Here is a 24,718-nt window from a genome sequence, read left to right as displayed (position 1 = left end):
GGAGGCACCCCTGCCCTGCACATTTTGCATGTCTCCTTTATCTAACATACCTGACTCAACTCATCAGCTCGCAAGCAGAGGCTGCAAGAACTGAACTGGGTGTATCTAAGGAAGACATACAAAATATGTAGGGCAGGGGTGCCTCCAGGTTTGAAAAACACTGTACTAGTCCATGCATCCAAGTAGAAGCACCAAAGCATCGTATTAACACATCCTGTTGAAATTATACAACAAATACTTGCTTTGTGAAATTAAATCTGCTCTGAAGTGTCGGGACACAACAAAACATGTGGGCACATATTAGAGAACCAATCTGAAACAAAAACAAAGTTCATATTTATATAATTTACATACAACACAAAAACTTCAATGCAACACAAAATGGTTTCACAGTAAAATTATTTTATTAAGAAGTTAATAAATAAAAATGCAAAAATATAATGTTTTGTCAATTGTTGGGAATTGCCTAAATAGTAATAATTTGTTCTTAAGAGGTAAATAAATAAATTTACAGCGTAAACTTACAATGGGCAAAATATCACAGAGATGTTTGGAACCAAACAAGCAAGCACCTTTAAAACAAATGACTTCCAGCATGAAGCAGAGACATCCCAAAGGTGTAAAATTATCGTATGTAAACCACTAGTCAAGGCAAAAAGTGGTCTAACAGAGAATTGCTCCATTACAAAATATATATTTTGTCTCTAATGCAATTACAGTGGTTTCTGACAACTGCGATCAGTGGGCATCTTGTTTTCAGACTGAAATAAACAATAAACTGGTGTCATTTTCACAAACTGGAAATACTATCTAAACTAACATGATTTACACAGGAACAAGTGACAAAAGCAACTATAAAATAAAAAGCACCATGTTAGATATGCAAAGAACCAGAACTTTCATTCTTTTCTCCTGAAGGCCATGTGAAGAGTGTACAATCAACATGAATGACTGTTTGCTGTAACTACAGGCGTGGACATGGAAAAAAAAAATGTGCAAAAATCCTAAAGACCAGAACTGTTGACTTATAGCTATATGACAGAAAGCAGATGTGTTGTGTGTGAAAGAGAGAGCGAAAAAACCTAATAATTATCATTAGCGTACTAAGAGAAAGGTTAGACCAGCTAAACCCACTCCTGCTGCTGCAAACAGTGCTGTCTTCATCGAAGACTCTTGGTTCAGCTGTCTTGCGTTGTGGAAAAACCTGCAGAAACCCTCCTACAAAAGACAAGACAGATCAGGATGAGAATTACGTTTTGCTTCCAACGCCCATATGATACACTCAGACCAGTATTTTGGACCTTATTATTCAAACAAGCTAAAATGTCAACAATATGCAGAGATTACATAATATCAGAGCCTACTTACTCACTCAGAACATATGACAGTGTTACATAACCCTACTCTGATGAGCGCACATACATCTTTGATAATATTTCACATTAAATATTCCTCAGAGCTGTGTAGTAGCGGGTAATGCACATGTTTCAAAATCTAGTCATCTGCCAAAACAGGCATATTGTTGGCCGAATATATGACACAATCCATGTATTTTAGGTAGTTCTGACAACATGACACTCTCACTTTGACATCCTTTTAAAACTGCTTTCTAAAGCCTTCAGAAGGATCCCAGTGTCAGGAACAACTGCATGGTGTATTTTAATACAGGCCTTAAATATTAAATCAATGCATCTTGGATCGCGTCAAAGGATTTTAAGTTTGTTCAGAGCATTTGACTGCAGATTGTTTTTGTAAACAAGGCAGTCTAATAGAGTTTGCGAAGAAACTTCTGTCTAAAGAAGCAGCAGCCAGCCGCTTTGTCCTTAAGAAGCCGCCTCCTGTTTATAAAAGGAATAATTTCAGTCAAAACATAAATGTGCTAAATTTAATATATTTAAGTGAACCTAATAAAAAGTATATATTAAAGTCATGTCATGATATATTTAAGTTTTAGTGCTCATGTGAGAGACAAGGGTTCGAATCTAGCCTGCAACACCATTTAGACCATTTCTTCCACAGTGTTCACCTCTCTGCTCTGACATTACTCTTGGCCCTACTCTGGCCATTTTGTGGCACAGTGTGCCAGTTTCAGAAGCAGAAGGCAAAAGCACAAGCGTGTGTAACTGCTGTTTGTAACCGCCTAAGGACCTGAACAAACAGCAGAAGGCTTGAGGAGTCTGACTGAGCAGCTGTCTTCAGACAGACACCTGCTGTACTGGTCAGAGCGAGCCCAGGTGCACGAACTCGCATTCATACGCTGCACAAACTCTGAGTGAAGCACGGAGATCAACCGTATGGTAAACACAAAAGACTAAATGGCTGAGTGGCCTTCGGCTCTGCTTTCAACAGCTGCCAAATAAAAGAAAGACAATAAAGGGAAGAGAGACAGAAAGGGACCGCACCAGGTCTCTCAAACTCTTCATTCATGCAAATACAAGCTGACGTTTTACTTAAGCCAGCACATTTATGATTTTAAGACTTTACTGTGACACCACTAGTGACGTTTGAAAAGAGTAGACTCGCCCTCATGACATTCCAAATCTGCGTGACTTTCCATTGCGGAACACAAAAGAAGAAGTGCACCAGGTACTCTTTTCCACACAGCAAAAGTGGAAGAGAGCGGACAATGCACTCCATATTACTTGCGCATGATACTCCAAGTCTTCTGAAGTCATACAAAAGCATTCTGAGAGGAACAGACTTACTTTTAAGCTTTTATTTGCTTTCTTTCTGCCAAAGCTTATTCCTCTGCATTCAAATATGGTATGTCTAAACAGAAAACACTAAGTTATTGATTTTATGTGACCTGAAATATAGTGAAATAAAGTCGTATAGACTACTTTAACAACACCTTTTTAAAGCTTTACAAATTGTCCCCTATAAAATTCCGTGGAAAAAGAGCAGAAGGTTTGTGACAATTCATAAATGTAAGATTTTGCAGCTCAACTATTCTTATAAAGTTGGCATTAAACGACAAATTTTGATCTTCTGGTGAGATGACAGACTTCTGTCTGGTGATATAATGGATTTCTCTGAACATTGCAACTGTGGTCACATTTACCACATTGTTTGCTGAATTTTCAGACGCAAAGTCATTTTAATAGGTTTTAATAAATTTTGTTGTGAGGGTGAAAGATTTCACAACAAGCCAGTCATGCAAATTTGCCATTAACCAACAAAAATGTAAGTGACTGCGCTACACCCTTGACAAATTACGCTAATGTGATTGAACCTTCACTCCACAAAATATTTTTAATATTAGCCACGGAAAGTGCACTCATTAGATCTCATAAACAGAGATGCTCATGTTAAATCACCCTATGACTATAAACCATTTGCATTTGCGACGGTGTTGACTAACATGTTCCTCCGAATCATGCGTGTAATTACAGCAGATATCAGTCTTCATAAATAAACATCTCCTGGGGTTATTGAGGGTATTTAAAGTCGGAACAAGTATTGCTTTCATATGTCAGTGCCTGGGAGTCTCATGGTCGCCCACACAGAAAAAGTCCTTGGTTAGACATTTGAGAGCCTGTTTAAAAGTGTTTTAAAGAGCAGTTCTGCTTCTCCGCAAGCATTCCAAAGATTCTTTGGCTTGTGTCACTCTCTAATTGACAAAAACAGGGTGGCCACAAGAAGGTATACACAGCACTACTCCAAAAACTAGACCAACGTATCACTACTTCCAATTAAATTTTGAAGAACACAGGTAGTAAAGGTTAAAAGAGATTGTGGTCTCAAACACTGTAATGGACTGAGTTTCTCAGAGCACACCCACGCATGTTTCACATCAACCAAAACTGATGTAGAAAAAAACTACACGGGGTCTTCCTACAACCTACACGCCAACACTCTACTGCACAAACAAAAATATAACCATTTACTGGCATAAAGGCCTCTGAGCAGCTAATGCTTACCCAGCCACCGTTTTCCACCAGCCAATCCTGTTTTTCCCCTCCAAGGTAGTCGGCGATGGTCTCGGCCAGTCTCCGGGGGCACTCTGATTTCTCTCCTCTGGACAGAAGCTCACTGGCCAGCACTCCAGTAAAAGTGAAGATGGAGACCACCCTTCCCCAGTTCAGTTTCCCATCTCCCACTAGTTCCCTCATGACCCTCTGCAGACACTTGCTGGGATCTGATCCGCAGGTGTCCAGGAACTCCTGGGAGAGGGATCGGAATTTGGTTCTGTGCTGCTGCTCCATCTCTTTGGCCAGGTATCTCATGGCCTCTGCTGACTCGCTGGGAGGCGTCTGTTGGATTCCGCTGCAGAAGCTGATGTAATCTTCTGCCAGCAACAAAGTCTGTTCCCTCAACCAACAGGACATTTTCTAGTAAGATAAAAAGTCAGGGTCACAATATATTAGACAGTTTAGTCTTTTGTGTGCATACACACACACACACACACACACACACACAACACATACATATATATACACACATATGATGTATGTCATGCAGTGTGGCCTATAATTTCACCACAATCAACCTTTATCAATTTAAAGTTTTATTAATGCAGTCTCTAAAACTAGGGATTATGTGAACGCTTAACATTAATTTGTCGCTCTGCAGTATTTAAATAAATTATTCTATGAAATGATTATTAAAGTTTTAACCTATAGTCTATTTTTTTATTTTACCACTGTAAACACAATTTTTACCAAAATATTATAGTTACTGCAGCTATTGCCACTGATGAAAAAAATCACAATTGATACTATGTACACTTCGCTTTCAGGGCAATACGTTTTTAGAATGTTTTTAATTATGTATAATTTCTTGCTGTGATGTTAGTTATTGCCAAAAACCCATTTACCACACTTTTATTAATACCCGTTATTTCATTTCACTTGTATGGCATTACGGTTTAATAAAAGCAACACGGCATTAACAGAACGCAGATGAGTTCATAAATGGTTCATAATAACGGCTATTATAGTCAGCGGCTGTTTGTCTGAGTTCAGGCCTTATATAAAAACCAATTGCGTTCAGATTCAACAACGTCCACCCTGCGAACCTGCTTACGTCACTTTTGCCGCTAGTATCGGCGCAGAACCCATATGAATGAGCTGAACTGGATAAAGACACGGCATCGAGAAATGAAAGGCAGCGCACGCAACACTGTGAAACACAAAGCCGGCTGCGCCATTACGCAAGAGAACACAATAAAGAAGCGAGCCGACGGAACGGGCTTCAAATATACGCTTTTCTCAACGCATTTAAATGAAGCGTGTTTCTGAAAGCCATTTAATTGGCCGATATAGCGTTTCTCTCTTAAAAAGTGACAATAAAAGGGCAGCTTACCCTCCCAGCGATGTCAGACTGCGCTCTCCACCGACAGTTGCGCAAACAGCAGTCAGATCTCATAGGAGACGTCACTCCACCCTGCTGCACACGCTTTATCAACGTAGAGGACGCCCCTTCTCTCTAAGCCACGCCCTCGTTTCCTTTCGTATTGTACTTTCCATTCAATATTTCTGATCCGCAATGATTTAGCTTTGAGCATTACGTCACTATAGGCTTACTATATTGATTTAAAATGCATTCCCCTAATTACATATAGACGAATATTTATTTATTTTCATTTTTAAGTGTTTCCATTTCACCATTTAACGCGTTTATCACACACAAATACACAAACAAACACAAAAACAGGAAAATATTTTTAATCCTCCTGAATACAGTGGCAATATTTCACACTTATAAACACCAAGCAATAGTAAACATAACATATAGCGTATATTTTCAGGACACTGCTAATACTGATGTGGACAAACACTGATTAATAAATGTTGATTATATTACACTTGATATGAAAACGCACGCACTTTAAACACTTATCTATATATATTTTTTAATTCTAGTGCAAGCAAAACTCATTCATGACAGTAATTTTTAGATTTCTAGATACAGATCTGATCTAGACCAAATGTACAAGTAGGCCTACTGAAATCAATTCTCTTTAAATCATTACCATAAAATATACCTACAAAAGTATAGATAATTATATTAAAACATTCTGTTTTTAATTTAAAAAAATATTTTACAAACTAATTATTGAACGGCAATCCTTTTCAAATAGTGTATTTTATATATTATTACTATTATATATTTTTTGGTGAGAAGCCATGGAAAAGAGACATTTAATTGTGATAAAATAACAAAAGAAAATCTGTATTTCTATAGATCAGCCCCACTGTGTGCTGTGATTTTGACAAGCAAAAGTACAGATCTTCTCACACCGGTGCAGAATAACTCTTCAAGCCCAGATCTGCAACAAACAAATTAGATAAGATTAGGAGGTAAAGTAGTTCAGTACAAACCAAGAAGCTTGGCTTAGTGTTTGCTGATTCACAAAAGAGGAACAAAGGAGTTTCTATTCTTTACATAAAGGCTAGGCAGAAACAACCATAGGGAAACTATAACCTATGTTGCGTAATTCCCCTCATGCTCTCAAGGGACAGACATCACAGGATGGTGTAAAACACCTATAACTGCTGCCAGTCCCTACCATCTATAGTCCCTGATGCCAGTAAAAGAGCAAAAACATGCTATATAATATATTACGTAAGTCACCCAGAGGACCTGAAGCAGACACTCACCCGCAAAGTGTTGTCCCATGATCCTGAGCAGAACGCTGTCCCATCAGGGGACACTCTGACGGTGCTGACCCGATTTTCGTGGCCAAAGAGAATTGCCACTCTGGTACCTTTCAGGACATCCCATACGTTAATGGTGTAGTCATTATATCCTGCAAAGAGCAATCGGCCTGTGGGAAAAAAAAAACAGTTTAGTAAAGAAGGTAAAATGTTGCTGTTTGATATAATATTAAGTGAAGTCACATTTATTCTACACAATGCAAATGAGTTTAATGCTGATTCAATTTAGCAATATTTGAACACTGAAAATTAATCAGTTACGAAGCAAACCCAAATCAATTATAAAGCAGCTAGGTAGTCAGTAGAGCTCAATGTTTATTTAGTTCAATTCAATAACAGTGCAAAGTTAATGAATTATAAAATGAGTTGAGGTCAGCTCTACAGAAGGCACTTATTTAGCTCACGACAGTTCAATGTTTATTTTAGTTCAATAACTGTCAATGTCTCAAAGTGCATAGTTCAATAACAGCTAACAGTTCATCGATTCTTAAAGGTCCCATGGTGTACACCTTTTTGAAGTTTTATTTTAGGTATCGATGTCCTTAAGAATATATATTTGTGGCCTAAGTAACAATAAATATCTTGTTACGGGTTATCTTTAACGGGTTTTTACAGCAACTTCCTCACTAAGTTTGCCAAAAACCTGTCGATTTTGGCCTAATTACTATTGATGAGCCTCACTTCTGATTGGCCTGTTTTTTTTTTTGAGTGATGCACAACCAGGCCAATCAAACGTAGCGACGTCACAATTATGTCAAATGCAAAATAAAGGGAAGACTAAGGCGGCTAATTCAAAACAACGCAGATTCGGCTACATAAGGAGCTTAAAATATCATCTTCTTTTGATATTGGTTGCCGGAATCGATGTAATACAGACTCAAATTAGACAAAAAACAACAGCTGCGGTAAAACACTATAAATGAGCAGACCGGATAGAAACGATCGTCAAAAATGTTTGCACACTTCTTATCAGAATCAATAAAGTATTGTCTTTTGTTATTATCTCATGACTATGCCGTTTACGAAAAAAGTCTGTGTGCACGTGTGTAAAACAACAAACTGATACTTTATAAATAATCATGTTTTATTGTATATTCGTTGTTGCGATTAGCTGGACTAGTGACTATTCGTAACATAGCTGGAATAATAACGTAGCTGTATAATTTGTTGACTGTTGAAACTGAAATGTATACATCATCATGACTAGACGGACACGGTGAGTTTGTCTTTACTATACACGTGAGATCTAATACACCGCACAGTAACAATCCTGTCTGATCAAATCTGATTCAGCAAGAGTATAGAAAAAAAACAGCATCATTATCCAGCTCATTTCAGTTTTGTTCTCATTCTATAGTGTTTCAGTGCAGTGGGAAATCACAGGATATGAACTGTCTGTATTGCCTTTTAATAGTCTTTTTTGTATTTAATTACATATATAGTAATATAAATTGTCATTTGGAAGCTAGGTGAAAGTGTAGATTTTTAAGGCATGGGTTTTGTGGTACTTTTATGTGTACTTTTATTTTTTTTGTAGCATGACACTGTCTATTCCTTTTTATTGCATGAAAAAAAGATTCTGCGAAACGTCTCCTTTTGGGTTACATAATCTTTACATAACATGAGGGTGAGTAAATGATGTCATATTCAAGTCTTCTATTATAACTTCTGCATGTTTTTTTTTTTTTTTTTTAAACTACAGCACCTCTTTATACTCTTCTTAAGCAATATCATAAGTCTACATTCCCTAATGAGACACATGTTAGACACATGCTATCCTAGCAAGTGTGGGCGTCACAGCTGAGGAAACTGACTGTTCTCTCATTTGACTCTGTTGAGTAACATTCCTTGGACACCCTGGGTTTCATTACAGCAGATACCCATCTCTATGTGTCCTGTGTACTAAAATAAGGACTTAAGCGCCCTGTATAATCAGTGCACTCCTAAAGTATTCATACCCCTTCATTTGAAAATGTATTAACAATAAAAACGTAATGTTTCAATTGCATAAATATTCATTTGGACGTTTAATTAAAATTGAGCTCGAAAAGCATTTTTATTGCTAGTAAATGTTAGAAACATAAAGGGAAAACATCACTGCAACACTCCACCGATCTGGGCTTTATGGCGTTGTGGCAAGACATGAAAACCCATTTGGTATTTACAAAAAAAAAAAAATCTAAAGGACCTCAGACTGTGACAACAATATTCTCTGTTCTGATCACCCTCAATTCCATACATAATGTTTGAAGGAAACCGGCTCTGTTCGTCACCAGCAGAGTACCATCCCAAAAGTAAAGTGTGTTGATTTTTTTTTGCCTTTTTGCAGACTCTCAGGGACCGAGAGACTCATCAGACTCCGTACGTCAAAATACTAAGATTACTGCATAGCATTCAGAACCTCTGGGTCAAAGGTTTACCTTCCAACAGGACAAGGACCTTAAGCATATAGAAAAAGTGGCTCATAGAAAACTCACAGTCAAACAAATATTTTTGTAGAAACCTAAAAATGTACATTTCAACCTGACATAGCATGAGAGGTGAAAAGGTGAGGAGAAGAATGGCAGATAATTGCCTAATGATCATGATCAAAGCTTGTCACTTCAAACGAAAAACACTTGAGATTGTAAAGGTGCTTTAGCTAAATGTTTAGCTAAGGGTATGAAGTGTATGCAGCGTACTTATTTCACCTTTTGAAATGAGTACAATTTTGACAATTATGTTTTTGCTTTGTCAACATGGTACATGGAATGTACACGAGGCAGAAACTAAAAATAACGTAAACGAAAACAATTACGTAAAAACCTAGAGCAGTGTATGAGAGTCAGTGTATCATATGTAAGTGAGATATCAGAGCAAAGTGATGACTGATGACTATGCTGTCATCATTTATTCACCATGCTGTTTCAAAACCAATTGTACTTAATTCTGTTAAAACATAAAGACAAACATAGCTACTTGGAATTACTGAGAATAAAATGGATTTCAAGCCTCAAAAAAAACATAAATATTATTGATTTTAAGAATTAGATTAAAAATTAATCTTGCTAAAATGTGTCATTCTTACACATTCAGATATGACACAAAAACATGTCCCATCGTGTTTGACATTAATGAGAATATAATCAAATCTGGCTTGGCAGGTTTAAGAAGGGATGTTTACCACGCATTACGTCCTGTGTGGCTGCTTTTTTTCTGTAGAACACAGATATTTTGAAGAATATTCAACTGTTTTTTGCGTGTTGCAAAACAAGAGATCCTAATAACTTCCAATGAATTTTCATATTCTTTTGTGTTCCACAGAAACAAAGAAAGTAATACAGGCTTGGAACAACATGGGGTTGAGTAAATTATGAAAACATTTAGATTTTTGGGACAGCTATCTTTATAAAATGTCATATTTGAAGATTGAAGTCTCAGTTGAGACTTGAGAGTTGATGTAAGTTGATTTTGATGTTAAACAGCTCATTTCAGTGAATAATGAGTACATTTGCTAAATGTATGGTGATGGTCTCTTTATACACTCTGTTGACCATAAGTGACTTTGCAAGTACATCTCAGCTTATTCCAGTAACCCTAAGAGACTAATACCCTACTAATACTATAATGCTAGTTAGTTGACATGTAGTTTCAAAGGTTATTACAGTCAACAGAATTTCTAAAGGAGACCATCAAAATAAACCGAAAGCTTAAATTTTAGTCTGTTGTCACGCAAATCTATAGCAGACACAGGATACTTTTGTGGTTGGTGCTTTTATGGTACTGTCGTCAATCAGTTTCAAAGTATGAAAAAGAACACCTGGGACATTCTCCTTTTGTGTTCAGTGACAAAACAAAAAAAAGGAATGGCATGAGTGTGAATTGATTGCTAAATTATAATATTTATTCATATGCATTTTTATTTTTAAGTAAACACTGCATTAAGGGCCTGTGTCCACTGTCTTACCACTGAGGGAAAAGTCCACACTAGAGGCTCCAAATATGATGCTTTCTTTAGAGTAGATGGCAACCTCACGGTCAGCTCGCAGATCGTACAGACGACACTGAAACAAAACGAATGTGAGATCGGTGTGAACTTACAAAGTCTCGTTCATTGAGTCTCAGCGATCATTGACTGACTAACAGATGACATGATCTGATTTGAAAACAAGGACACATTGCATGGACTTTGACCTGGCTTATAACAACAGCAGACAATCATAAACACGCAAACATCCATTCTAATACACTCTCGCGCACAATCAACTGAGTATCTCTAAACCTAATTTAATCAACACTATTAAGCATGAAGTCATCAAAAGATCATTGTGCATAATTAGCTAAACCCATTATCAAGCTATTAATTGTCTGGCTCAAAAGGGTGTGTGTGGGTGTATGTTTGCACGGGGAGTATTGATCAGTGGGTACAAACTAACAGGTTTTGCACTATTGATTGTGAATCTTTCTTTAAATCCTTTGTAATCTTTGAGAAGCCCATTGATTGTTTTGAAGGTGATATGTGGCAACTGGTGTGTTGTAATGCAGAAAAACCTACCGTAGCATCATCAGATCCAGTTGCAAACGCATCTCCGCTAGGGTAATACCTGCATTTGTGTAGAAAGTTCAAATTTAAATAGGGATAGTTAAATTTAAAGGCATAGTTCACCTAAAAGTGAAAATTCTGTCATCACCCACCCTTGTGTCATTCCAAACCCTTAAGACCATTCTTCTTTGTAACACGAAATCTTTTTGATGAAATCCAAAAGCTTTTTGACCGCGAACCCCCAATGATATGCATTGCTGTCTATGCTTAGATTTCATTACAAATATATTAATTTGTGCTCCAAAGATGAACGAAGGTCTTATGGGTTTGGAACAGTTTTTCATTTGCGTGAACTATCCCTTTAAAACACATAGACAACACTATGACTGTTCACACTACAAACTCCCAATTCCAACTCTTTCATTAAAGTGTTTTGGATTTGTGAGGTTGTACACAAAAAGTACATCGAATCAAGCAAACAGGCATACATTCTCCCAATATAAACACTTTAGGTAAAATTGGGACATTTCTTGTTTTATCATGACTGTCTATCTACAAATATAGGCCCATTTTTATAATTGCTTCACTGAATCTAATGTGGAAGAACAGGTTTGCATAAAACCCAGGCATGAACCCGAATGTACACCTTTGGTGTGAATTTAAATGGCAACTGCAAGCCAAAGCTCATCTTCCAACATCGGTGCCTGACCTTGTTGATATTCTGTGTAGTAGTGAATCCCAACAGGCATGATGCAACATCTAGTGGAAATTATTCACGGATGAGCGGAAGCTGTTATAGCAGCAAAGGCCAACTAGTGCCTATGGTTTTAAATTTAAACATTTAATACACATATGGTAGCATTTCTTTGATGCCCGCATACTGTATCTAAAGAAACTGGTAGAGTAATGCACCGAACACTTACCAGAATACAAATCTCAATATTTAATAAATAACTTCCCCTCACATTTTTATAATTAAGACAAAACATATATGTTGCCTATATTCAGTACTTCCAACATTTTTTTCAGTCACATTATTATTACACATTATTAATATTTATATTATATTTTATAAACAAAGACATAGGGATTCTACAACCCACAAGTTTTAGCAATAATCGCTTAGCTCCATTTAATACTAAACCCTTGAAGGCTTAATTCGTCTTTGAAACACAATTAAATATAAAACCAGGAGGCATGTGACTGTCCAATTGACTGGCAAGTAAAATACACCGTCAAGGTCGAGAAAAGTAAAAAACTGTATCAGAAAAGTCCATCTGCCAACACTGGTTCAATCTGAAGCACGTTTTGTACGCACAGATAATAAAAATAACGACTTTATTCAATAATTTATCTCATCTGTGTCTCTTCACCATTTCCAAAGGGACAGTCACAAGCCTCACAGTTTTCATCTAAAGTATCTTTAATTATTTTCTGAACGCAAACAATGCTTTTACAGGTTTGGTACGACATGAGGTGAATATGGATAAAACGATCATTTTGGGGTATCCCTTTAAACCCGACTGTTTACACTGAAGCCATATTGTGACGTCTGATGTTTCTCAGATTTATTTCCACACAATAAAGTGGCCAAGATCAGATTTGAAATCATCAGATCCGACGCATTTTTTTGCTCTTCGCAATGTTATGCGGTGGGGGAAAAGATCTGTGATGTGAGCATAGCTTAAGAGCATTATCGGGAAAGTGCCAGACCGTAGGTCACTCACTTCACACTGTTGATGTCAGACTCATGCGTTTCAAAGGACTGAACATTCTGTCCCGAGCGCATGTCCCACACATTGGCCTTCTTATCGCAGCCCTGAAACACACACACACAGCACTTCAGAGACCGGCAGAACAACACTCACACACAACAGGGTGAATCTCAGGAGAACGGTGGCCTAAAAATAGCTACGCATTACCCAAACTGACATTGCGATTGAACAACATCCTAACATGTAAAATCGATTCACGTGATTATAAAGTTAATGATGGCCAGTTACATTTATATTCAGTGCTTTCTTTCATCATAAACTGAAATGAGCGTTTCACCGATTCTACTGAATGATAGCAATCTCACATGTGTTTGGTATGTGTGTATGTGGGTGGGGGTTGGGATGTGTGTGTAGAACAGTATATGCGTAGATGGTGTTTTGAGGATCTGACCCCTGATACAAAGGTGTTTCCTGTTTCAGAGGGCGCGAGGTTTAATGAAAGAACATCAGCTGAGTGACCATGGAAACTCTGCAGCAGCTGCCCACTCTCAACATCCCATAAGGCACATGTCCCATCACCGCTTGATGTCAGAATCTGCAACACACACACACACACACACACACATATTATGTGTATGCCTTGAATAAATAGATAACCAAATATAGATCACTTTTTAATTTTTCCTGATATTTTGTAATGACCTGGAAAAAAAGTATTAAGGTATATAAAGGTACACTTTTATCACCCTCTAGTGGAGGTGTTGATTATTACCATAATTTCAGAACCACAAACACATTCAGCAATAAAGTATTTATTATTAACTGTCCTGAAGAACCTAGGTTAAAAACAGCCAACATCAGGTTGAGCAGATGACACAACGTTAAATAGTTGTGTGAACAATCCCTTCAGTTTAAACCCTACAAAAAAAAAATCATAATGACTAGAAGCCGCAAAATTTTCACTTTCTACTCTTCTAAAAATAGATGTACCAAATCCCCTGTCTTGACGAAAACAAAATAGCTCACTTCGTCTTTGTTGTCACTGGCCGGAACATAATCATGAAAGAGGATGCGAAATGATGCAGAGAGAGAGAAAACCCCAGGCAATTTTTTTTTTTAAAACACACTCATGACAAACACAAATCCAGCAGAAAAATGCAGTGGTTATTTTTAGAATTAATTATTCCAAATCACTGTTAGATCACAGATGCTGAAAAGAAAAGAAGCTTTTCTTACTGATTCATGACAAGGTTTTGGAATTGCTGTAATATTTGCTATAAGAAATTAGCTTTTGTTCTATAAATATCAGCTAAATCATTACAGACCCATCACTGCCACAGAGGCAGAGCTAAATTATTAAACTATAAATTAATATAATTTCACCATCTCTGCACACTTTGCAGCTTAAAAGATAGAAAGAAAGAAGAAAGAAAGAAAGAAAGAAAGAAAGAAAGAAAGAAAGAAAGAAAGAAAGAACTTCCTTAATATTTAGGGCTGAGACGGTAATGTAATTTAAAATAAATAGGCGATAGATAAATAAACAAATATACTCTATATAAAATTACATAAATGCTAAATCACACAGGTTCAGATACAAATGCAATTTTCTTTATTACACAAAAAAAACCCTGATATAACTGAACACATTTCTGTAAAAAGCTATTAATTGATTAACATGTAAAACTTTTACAGTAGCAACAATAACTACCCTATTAAGCTTTTAGTGGAAAATCAATGTAATCACAATGAATATGACACTGATTACACTGTGAATACTGATTACAAATAGAAATTAATATGAATTAATCTAGTGGTAATAATGATATTTGTTCAACTCTAATCATAACTCTCACATAAACCTTAAAAAAGCTTAAATTAAGGAGGAACATCAAATTTGGTTTACATTTTTTTTTATACATGTTTTAATATATTTGTGAGAGCGTTTCCCAAATGTAAACCTTCACAAGCATAACCGACCCTGTGAACACACACACACACACACACACACACACACACACACACACACACACACACACACTCACACACACACACACACACACACACACACACACACACACACACACACACACACACACTCACCTGCATGTCAGAGTTGGTGAAGCTGCAGGAAGACAGATAGTTGGTGTGCATGGCCACAGATTTCTTCTTAGCTGCCAGGTTCTCATTTTTATCCAAAGAAAGTGGATAGACGGAGCATTTATTATCCAAACCACTGAATGAAAGACAAAGAGAAATGTTAACACTTTGAGAAATGCATAGCAAATAATATATTTTTTGACTCATATATGGATTTCATTACCATCTATGACTAGAAGACATATCATAAATAATGTAAACAGCTCATACTCTCTGAAGTTAGGATCAGCAGCGACTTATGAAATTATGAAATTTACTAGTGCTACTAACGCTTATGACGCTCTCATGATACTTACCCACAAGCCACAGCGCAGCCAGAAGGGGCATAAGCACAAGCCATGACCCAGGTGCAGGGCATAGTGACCGCATGCTCCTATATAATGCACATCGCAAAAAAAAAACATTTACATATTTATATGCATAATATACATAAAAATAAAAAATGTTAATTACGTTTCCGTTCTTTTTTATTTTAACGCACCACAAATATCAAAACTCGCCATTTAAACTACTTTTCTCCAAATTAAAGCTGTTATAACATACAATAAGAATGCAAATATTATTACACTAATAATACAATGTACACATATTCCTAAATATTTCAGTGGTCCTGTACACGAAAGAAAAAGATTGTGCATGTCTGATGTGTTAATGTGTGTGTGTTAATATGGCTGCCAGATTAATTCGGCACTAATACCCTGGGTTCCCATTAGAGTGCATTACAACTATAAAACATGCGGATTATTATTTTGAACAGCTCCAGCACTGCAAAACATCACCCGAGGATACTGTGTGACACAGACAGAAAGATCTACCTTATTGGTTGTATATGCGTCCCACACGATGACTTTTCCATCCTATAGGAGAGATTCAACGTTTCAGAGAATTCTTTTTTTACTAATGAAAGTCATTTAGCAGAAATTTCTATCAAAAGATGAAGAATAAAGCAATTAAACAAAGGGCCAGCAATATTCATGATATCTGATGACAGGTTTATCAGACAACTAGATTTAGACTACTAGACTACTAGACAACTGGAACATTTGCTATGTTGTGAAAGAAAGCAAAAGCGTCATTCATTGAATATAATAAAGTGATAACTTACATAATGCATATTCTAATTCTTTCAGACAACACATCACATTATCAAAAAACAGTGTCCAGATGTCTTGTTACCTGAGAGGAGCTGACGATTCTTCTTTTGTCGCGGCACCAGTCCATGCACAGCACTTTATTTCCATGTCCTTTTAGGGTTCTCCTTGTCTTCATGACAAATTGTCCCAGAGCCTCTATCTTCTCTGCCACTTGATGCACTGAAGTCGGAAAAACAAATCTCCCTTAACCGCATTTCCACCTGAAGCAGCACATTTGCTAAAACTCATCTTAGCATCAGCAAGAGGCGATACTTATATCACTGTAAACAAACAATATCACCCTCTATTTCAATAGTGCAATAAAATCCGATGGCGTCCAGCATGAACTGCAGCATAAATAAATGACACAGTTGCATTGTTTATAATTTATTTTTACATTTTTATCTAAAAATAGTATTATCGCTATTGTTGCATTTTGTATGGTGAGTATTGATGTCTTGGTGTACGGATGACATCCATAAAATTTGTTATAATAGACTCTTAATTCCTTCAGAAATACAATACACATCATAGTTCCTCATTTGAAACTGTTGTGACAGAAACAAAACAAATCAGTCCAAAGAAATCTTATTAAACATACTGTAAATTTGTGATTACATGCCAATAACCCTTTACTTCAGAAATATTTCACCTGGACAAACATGGAGATTATATTGAGTGCTCCTGTAGTTCAACCGGCAAAGCATGATGTTATTGGTTGAGTTTGCAAGAAAAACACAGATTTTATCATTTATAATATCATTACTATGAGTAGCCATTTTCTATTTAGTTAGGGACCTACGGAAGACTTTTTCCGCCACTAAATAAAATTTATAAAGTCCAGATTTGATGAGAAAAAAAGACTATGTTGTCAAAATTGTGAGAAAACAATTCTTCAACTGCCGGTTTGTATCAGATACCTCGTATCTGTTACCTTTTTTAATTTTTTATTCAGTGGTGGAAACAGTCTTCCATAAGAACGTGTACCTTTAAGTTTAAATAAAAGGGTTCTCAAAAGGGTAAATCTCAAAAGGGTTTTATGAACGGCCATTTAAATAGAAGACATAACATACAAAACACAGGACTGGTGACAGTCCAAAAAAAACCCAAAACAGTAGGCTACAGCAAATTCAGACTTGTAAGTCAATGTAATTGCATGGAATCTTTTTTTCATGACTTTGCACTAAATTCTGCCTCAAACTTCTAAAAGACAAGGCAACAGTTCCAAAAATTCATACCCTTTTTCTCCAATTCTGAATATCTCAAAAGTTACATTTATAGCACACGGGCCTTAATTGTAGTTATCAAAATGTAATATTTAAATTTCAATCCCTAAGCAAGAAATGTATATCCGGGTCCTCGTATTAAAACGTCAACGTGATTTTATGAATGCTAGATCATTTGTACATAAAATAAATACGTGGACGTCTTAACATATAGCTGGTGTTTAGCAGATACTGCTGTGTTCAAACCGAGCTGCCTAAATATACGGCATACACTGGCATCCCGCGAATTAGCTCTGATGTCCATGAATGCAGTCCAGCTAGGCAGCTCGCTGGGTTTTGACACACGGCCGCTAAGTGTTTTACTCACGCTCGACGTCGTGTAGTTTAGCTCTTTCCTCTTCTAGCTTGGCTTTCAAAGACTCAGACTCCGCTTTCAGCGTGTTGATGGTTTCCCCCTTCGCTAGTCCCTGACAGGCCATCTTTAAGAAAACACAGACGGATGACGGATGTGTCGATTAATATGCTCTTTATTACGAGCCAGAACTGATACAGCAGCACAGCCTATGATGCGCTGACGTTAGCGCAAGCGTCACGTGACACATCACCACCATCAGCATCACATTTATTTCTGGAGCACACTGACTGAAGCCCAAAATCACCTTTATACCCGATATACGTGATTTAAAACCTTTGTTTCTAAATCGTTTAGCTTAATTTTATTTCCAAAATAATTGTATCATTTAAACGCTTAGTTCCAAATTTGATGTAGCGTCTAACTAATTTATTGCGTTCGTATGCTGTTTGCAAATAGACTGGTATTTCGTTGGTTACTTTAGCGGCTACAAGTAAGCACTAAGTAAGCGTGCTGTTCTTTAAGAGCCCAACGTTGTTTCCCGAAAGCTTACAGATAAAGCACTTTACACACGTGTTTTATGTAAGCGATGACATGAGGATGTGGTTTGCAGTATCTGACACCTCTGAGACAAAACTCAGAGGCATTAAATAAACAATTAGAAAGCATCACCATTAGCCAGTGTAACCGTTTTTAAAACGTGTGTGACAATTTAACAGTATTCAATCCTTAAAGATGAAATAAATAATACTGATACAATACAATATATGCTTCGAGATTTACTTTCAAAAACAAAAACAACAGCAAGTTACTATATATTTTTTTAAAACTAAGTAACATCCACAAATCCCCATTAACAAAGAATAATAATAATAATAATAATAATAATAATAATAATAATAATAATAATAATAATAACAATAAATCCAAAATAAAATACATTCACAGATTAGTATTACAAAATGCAAATAAAGAAAAAATAATTAAATGAGGACAATAATTTAACCTGAAAACTGTATACGTGGATACATCTCAGAACTTTTAATGTTGACATAAAATATATCAACATTATTAAGAGCATTTATATGTGACGAGAAAAAGAGCATCTTTCAACAGCATCTTAAAACCGTCCAAAGGTCTGCAAAAATTTACACTGATGTCATTGATTTGTTTAGTACTGTCTTGTGACGCCAGGATGTGTCGTTAAAAATATAATTGATTCTTTACCTTCCTGTGTTTTATGCACAAATTGTGCACAGACACTCATTATTGCAGCGAGTGTTCTTGTTGGGATTTTTGGGATAACATACCATCTCCACACAAAGGGAGCAGTAGTTGATGGGCTCATTCTTCAGATATATATTCATCAGAGGTTTGTTCTGACTGCAGTTATCACACGGGCCAAACGTGATGGCCACAAACGTCTGGTCGCACATCTTTGAGTCCGGTTGAGGCTGGACCTGAACACACGAGGAGGAAAAAAATTGTGATACACTTTCTGATATGCCCTGACCGTATGTTACAACGAATACGTTTCAACAAAAACAGTGAAAGAAAACATGCCAAATTTTTGCTATGGTGTGTGCATTTACTATATACGGACAAAAAGTGTAAGTTAAAATAAGCACAAAATTAGAAGTGAGTAGCAGAAAACGCTGTAATACCAACTAATAAATAATTAAATACAAATATTTAATGGAAATACATAGGCCAATTAATCCTCATCCATTAATCTTTCAATAACAATTGTAACCAGTGACAGAAATGTTAACGTTACTTGAGTACAATATTTCATTTGCATGAAATGCACTCACTAACTCTATTTACCTAAACATGCTTTGTAGACACATTCATGATATTTTCCAGATTTACGCTATACTGCAAAATCTATTTATTTAAACTTACCTTTCAAAAGATGTTTGTATCAGGTGTGTGCTTTTCAGGCTGCAATCTTGAGAGTTAGGAGACAGGGATTGAGCCTGGGAGAGAGGCAAACGCTAAGCTCCTTACCGTAGCATTAGGGTTTTAACCCTGGAGAAGTTTCACCAGCAGAAATAGTAGCCAGTCAGAGACAGGCATTGTGCAGAGGGGCTCACAAATAGTACTGCTTAAGCTTGTAAGCTAAGGAACAGTAGCTCATCAGCGAAACAGCGGCAAAAATACGTATACGTTTAGATCTTAACTTTGGCCTCTATCGATTTGGGTAGAAGAGGAATCGACGCAGGCTTTACAGTGACATTCAAGCAAAACTGTGAAAAGTTTCGAAAAACTACATGTAGTCATGCAAAATCATGCAGATTGATCTCCACACCATTTGATCTGATCTGCTACAAGCTGCAGAAATTAAAACAGAATGAGGAGAATAGTCACAGGCTTTTGATAGAAGGAAATATTGATCTGCTCAATATTTCCTTCTACTTTTTCTAGGTGGAATTGTTGTTTTATGTCTATTAGACGCAGGAACATCATCATAATGCTTTTTTACTTATTTTTTTCTTTCATACTGGCTCTGCACCTTTCTAACCATTTATACAGGCAAAATGTTACCTGTATGTAAATGATACTTCAAAATGAAAAAATACTTCAAAATTTTTTTTGTCAAAATTTGTGTCATACTGATCCAAACTGATCAGACCTTAGCTAACCTTAAACATTCATACTAATTTATGTTTAATGAAACATGAGAATTAATCAAAACTTATACAAAAAGGCCATAATGGCGTCCGTGAATCCACAATTGAATGCTTTATTGAGAACTGTATTCATACAAAATTATAAAAAATCACAAACACAGTGGTTTTATAGAGTTTTAGACTTAAAAACTCAGGATATAAGTTAAGTGTGAGGTAAAAAAAAAAACTAGTTGTATACATTGTAAGAACCTTTTGATAACGTTTCCAATACATTTCTAAACATTTTATGAATGTTCAAAACGTCCATTTTTTAAATGTTTAAAAAGACTTTATTTTGTCCCTTAGAAGCGAACATTCAAGACAGCATCAAGGGAAAATTATACTAGGTTATTTTGTCAGGTTATACCTAACATTTTGGGCATTTAACTTTTCCATGTTCCTTTAGAAGTTTTATATACCTTCATATTAAATTATACGGAACCTTTTTAATATTCAATTATTTATATTCATGAATATTAGTTGTGATAGCTGGCAAGGAAATAAAAACAAAACAAAACATAGAAACAATAGCAAAAGTGGGTCTAAATAGAACCAGTATAATATGCAAGGAAACCATTTTTTTTTCAGTATAGAAGAAAAAGCAATGTTTGTGTTTGTCTGTATTTGATCTATGAGTAGATGATAAATTGGGTTACTTTAAACCCAGCATTTATTTCATAAATCATGCATTCAATTATAGTTTTGTAAATTTTACAAGCCAGCAGATGGCCATGTTGTCAATACTCTAAAGCAGTGGTTCCCAACCTTTTCTTGTTTGAGGCACCCTTGGAAAGCCTTTCAAAAGTTCCGGCACCCTTATAAGGAAATAGATATTTAAAATCTCTGTAGCTTTTTTATTATTATTTATTTATTTGTTTCATTTCGAGAGTTTGCATGAAACAACACCTTATACCTAGTCCTAGATGATATGAGAATACTGTTTACACTGATTCTGCCTTAATAAAAAAATTTTGTTGAAATTTTGGCGGCACCCTCAAAAGATCTCACGGCACCCCTTAGTGCCGCGGCACACCGGTTGGGAACCACTGCTCTAAAGTATGTTACATTGCACACTCACATGATGTGGTATGATGTGGTACAATGTACCGTGCCGGGGTGACGATGGAGACGAGGGCAGTTAAAGGAAACGTTAAAACATAAAAATGAAAGACAGAAATACATACTTAATGCAAGAAGAATTTAATTCAAAGATTAAAATATACAAAGATAACAAAAGAAAAATAAAAAAAGGAAGATGAATAGCTCTGGTTGCCATAGAATTTGATGTTTCCTATTTCAAGCAGAAGCTATACCTGCTTGACTGAAATAGCTGTCTGAGAGGCATTTCAAAGTTGGATGACTTGCCTTAAAGGGACTTTGACTTAATTACTTATATTTATAAAAAATAACTTGTAATGGACCAACCAGACTGAACAAACAGTTAGTTATTAGCTATGATGTAATGGATCCATCTCGTGTAGCGGCACACCTCAACATAAACCCCAGGAAAGTACGGTTTAGCACAGCCATTGCCAAAGGAAACAACACCTTTCAGTTTCCCGCCGCACACTACAGGGCCACCAGAATCCCCCTGAGAAGAAAAAAAAAGAACATGAATTTGTATGTAAATTTCAAACACATAAAAAGGAAGAAATCAACGACATACCTCGCATGAATCTTTCTTTCCCCTCATGAATCCAGCACAGAACATGTTTTGAGTTATTATTCCATCATAAGCACGCTTACAAAGCTTTTTTGACAGTACAGGCAAATCCAAACACTGCAGGGCAGACGCAGGGCCAGCTGGAAAGAGAACACGAGCAGTGTTAAGTCTTTTAATCTTCCACATATCTAATGTTCAAATAGCCCAAAAAAGTATTGAAGTAAACATGTAAAAAGATGGATTTCTTTAACATTCTAAAAGCACTAAAGACCTCGGACCAATGGAAGCTCAAAGGTGATTAGAAGTCAAAGCCAACTCCTCGAAAATGTCGCTTTGGTGAGCCCATTCAAACTGCCTAAACGAACTCAAAACTAACTTCTTTGATTTTGTTCCAAATTATGTCATTTCAGTTTGTTCTTCGGTTGTGTTCAAGGTATATCAAGCTAATGATTTTATAACTTAAAACAAATAGTGATGACGCAGTGAAAAGGTAAAAAGAAAAAAAAAATCAGTGTAACAAAAATAAAAGATGAGGTTTGTAGCGTGTATTTTGTAAAGCCGTTCTATCTGTGTGAATGAGATGATTCATCTGTGTGATTTTACACTACAACAAAAAGATTTAAAAATAACGTGCGACTTGAGTTCAAGGTAAGAGATAAATTACAGCTAAACATTTATTGTGTGACAACTGTTTTACAATAGAAATGTTAAATCGAACAACTTGGCAGTGCCTGAAAAAATTGACATGAGTGTGTGATCATTTTTCAGATGCTAACTGAAAAAATGTTATATTAAAATATATACTAAACATTAAATACTAAATCAAATTTTTATGTAAGTTTTATATTAAAAGAAGATTTTCATCACTCAGCCGTCTTACCTCCAGTTCTGCCCCATCCAGAAACCAGGCACTTCTCCCCCGCAGAGGTGCAGTGCTTTGGCAGAGGGATTGGCCTCACATACTTGTTGAGGGTGGCAGGATTTCTCAGCTTGATCAGCATGATATCATTATTATGAGGGCGATTATTGTAATTCGGGTAAGGGATGATTTTTTCTGCTTCGATCCTCTGTCTTGTGCATTCAGGAGCACGCAAGTTATGGCTTCCCAGGTAGACGAGGAGGTAATTGCGTCTGTTTGACAAGCAAATCATAAATGTACAAATACATTTATAATGAAAATACTCCAAAGTAGAGCTGAATCCCAGTGTTCAATAGACTAAACTCTTAAATGTATTATGAACTGAAAGTTCATATGAAAATGTAGTGACATGTAGTAACATTGTAGTGAAAATGTAAAATATTATTAAAAAAAAGTGAGGTTAACTACTCACATGAATGTGCAGTGAGCAGCAGACACAACCCATCTTTCATTAATCAATGATCCTCCACATGAGATTCTGTTATCGCTGAGGTACACTTGCCAGGGCTGAGAGTGCGGCCGACATTCATAACCTCCAATGATTTTTTCGCCTGAGCTGAAAGCTTTATAAAAATGTATTGTTCTTTTATTAACAGTGATGTTAAAAACTATCTATAATACAGGTTAGTGTAGGTATAAAATGCAATTGTCAATTGTCATGTTATTTCAGTAATACACTTTAGACTTTCTACTGTACTAATCATGAGTAACTTTGCACATAACTGTCGTTAGAATATTTGTATTCTAGGAGTTAGGGTTAGTCTGTTGTGGGACCATCAAAATAAAGCATTAAGCAGACACAGTCTATTAAAATTAATGGCTGCTAGTTGCAAAGTGACTCACAGTTAGTAAAATGTTTAAAATTGACTGTCGAACATAAGGGCTACTAAAGTAAATGATAAGATCTACATACCCACAGCCACAACCAGTAGAATGAACACAGTGGTCTTCATTGCAGCTGAGGAGAGAGCACTTCTGCAAAGTTCAGGAATGGCGTTCACGTTTTAAGCAACGATGTAACACTGACACAAACAGAACAAACCAATAAAATCATGACTAGTAATTTGGAAATAGACACGTGGGACATATCTTTACACAAATTTTACGTAGTTTTGCATGGGAATGATAAATGCTAGAAAAGTGTCGACAAAAACAAATGTCAGTTTTAGAACTTAAACAATTTGCTATGTATATTTACTTGTTTGTGCTTTGATAAATATATGAAAAAAGACTTAAATTTCTAGACTTCTCTCTAATTATTTTTTTCTGATTGTATTTCATAGTAAAAAATAAATAAAATTATTTTAAAATAATAAAGGTTTAAATACTGAATTCATAATTTAAAACCGTGTCAACCAAATTCCTATTTAGTTCCTGTACCAGTAAAAATGTAACTTGTTTTCAGTAGCATATATAGTTAACACTATTGGAACTATTAAACTAGTTGAAATGTATACATATATTTTAGCACACTAGTGTGACCTCAAACATGAAATTGTCCAGCCAAAGCTTCTTGTTTCACAGGAATATGAATATGAGGGAAAACAAATGCTAAATTCCCTTTATCATCCAACACAATGAGAAAAAAAACAAAGAATAGTCACGTCACCTTTTGTAAAGTGCGTTTAACAATGCAGATTGTGTAAAAGTTTCAAATATGAAAACAGTCTGTCAAAAATGTAAAATGACAAGATTAAGGA

The 24,718-nt window shown here is 36.0% G+C and overlaps 3 protein-coding genes across 3 annotated transcripts; all 3 read right to left on the bottom strand.

Annotated features, from left to right (window-relative positions):
• Positions 1-314: 314 nt before the first annotated feature.
• Positions 315-5,448, bottom strand: bcl2l10 (BCL2 like 10). The gene is made up of 3 exons (XM_043264595.1): positions 5,305-5,448; positions 3,921-4,331; positions 315-1,218 (listed from the first exon to the last, which is right to left on the bottom strand). Exons 1-3 carry the CDS (start codon positions 5,365-5,367, stop codon positions 1,096-1,098), a joined length of 597 nt encoding a protein of 198 aa, XP_043120530.1. The 5' UTR covers positions 5,368-5,448; the 3' UTR covers positions 315-1,095.
• Positions 5,449-5,650: 202 nt separating this feature from the next.
• On the bottom strand, positions 5,651-17,997 carry gnb5b (guanine nucleotide binding protein (G protein), beta 5b). The gene is made up of 11 exons (XM_043264594.1): positions 17,780-17,997; positions 16,230-16,366; positions 15,869-15,910; positions 15,350-15,426; positions 14,997-15,129; positions 13,348-13,491; positions 12,909-13,000; positions 11,194-11,242; positions 10,606-10,702; positions 6,603-6,769; positions 5,651-6,271 (listed from the first exon to the last, which is right to left on the bottom strand). The coding sequence occupies exons 1-11, from the start codon at positions 17,889-17,891 to the stop codon at positions 6,260-6,262; spliced, it is 1,062 nt and encodes a 353-aa protein (XP_043120529.1). The 5' UTR covers positions 17,892-17,997; the 3' UTR covers positions 5,651-6,259.
• Positions 17,998-21,640: 3,643 nt separating this feature from the next.
• On the bottom strand, positions 21,641-24,031 carry LOC122362596 (trypsin-like). The gene is made up of 5 exons (XM_043264134.1): positions 23,932-24,031; positions 23,431-23,581; positions 22,980-23,230; positions 22,103-22,239; positions 21,641-22,027 (listed from the first exon to the last, which is right to left on the bottom strand). The coding sequence occupies exons 1-5, from the start codon at positions 23,969-23,971 to the stop codon at positions 21,878-21,880; spliced, it is 729 nt and encodes a 242-aa protein (XP_043120069.1). The 5' UTR covers positions 23,972-24,031; the 3' UTR covers positions 21,641-21,877.
• Positions 24,032-24,718: the final 687 nt, after the last annotated feature.

This window comes from Puntigrus tetrazona, chromosome 18 (assembly GCF_018831695.1).
Source record: "Puntigrus tetrazona isolate hp1 chromosome 18, ASM1883169v1, whole genome shotgun sequence".
Taxonomy (NCBI): Eukaryota; Metazoa; Chordata; class Actinopteri; order Cypriniformes; family Cyprinidae; genus Puntigrus; species Puntigrus tetrazona.
Note: the sequence above shows the minus strand (reverse complement) of the source record. Positions and strands in the feature narration are given on the sequence as shown.

Excerpts from the sequence above, each read along its gene's own strand:
- bcl2l10 (XM_043264595.1), bottom strand. The coding sequence starts at position 5,367 with ATGAGATCTGACTGCTGTTTGCGCAACTGTCGGTGGAGAGCGCAGTCT. Across the intron at positions 4,332-5,304 it reads AGTCTGACATCGCTGGGAGG|AAAATGTCCTGTTGGTTGAG; the intron begins GTAAGCTGCCCT and ends TTATCTTACTAG. Across the intron at positions 1,219-3,920 it reads TGGTGGAAAACGGTGGCTGG|GAGGGTTTCTGCAGGTTTTT; the intron begins GTAAGCATTAGC and ends TGTCTTTTGTAG.
- gnb5b (XM_043264594.1), bottom strand. The coding sequence starts at position 17,891 with ATGGCCTGTCAGGGACTAGCGAAGGGGGAAACCATCAACACGCTGAAA. Across the intron at positions 15,911-16,229 it reads GAATCGTCAGCTCCTCTCAG|GATGGAAAAGTCATCGTGTG; the intron begins GTAACAAGACAT and ends TCTCTCCTATAG. Across the intron at positions 13,492-14,996 it reads TCACCAACTCTGACATGCAG|ATTCTGACATCAAGCGGTGA; the intron begins GTGAGTGTGTGT and ends TGTGTGTTGCAG.
- LOC122362596 (XM_043264134.1), bottom strand. The coding sequence starts at position 23,971 with ATGAAGACCACTGTGTTCATTCTACTGGTTGTGGCTGTGG. Across the intron at positions 23,582-23,931 it reads TCTACTGGTTGTGGCTGTGG|CTTTCAGCTCAGGCGAAAAA; the intron begins GTATGTAGATCT and ends ATTTTTATAAAG. Across the intron at positions 22,028-22,102 it reads GAAAGAAAGATTCATGCGAG|GGGGATTCTGGTGGCCCTGT; the intron begins GTATGTCGTTGA and ends TTTTCTTCTCAG.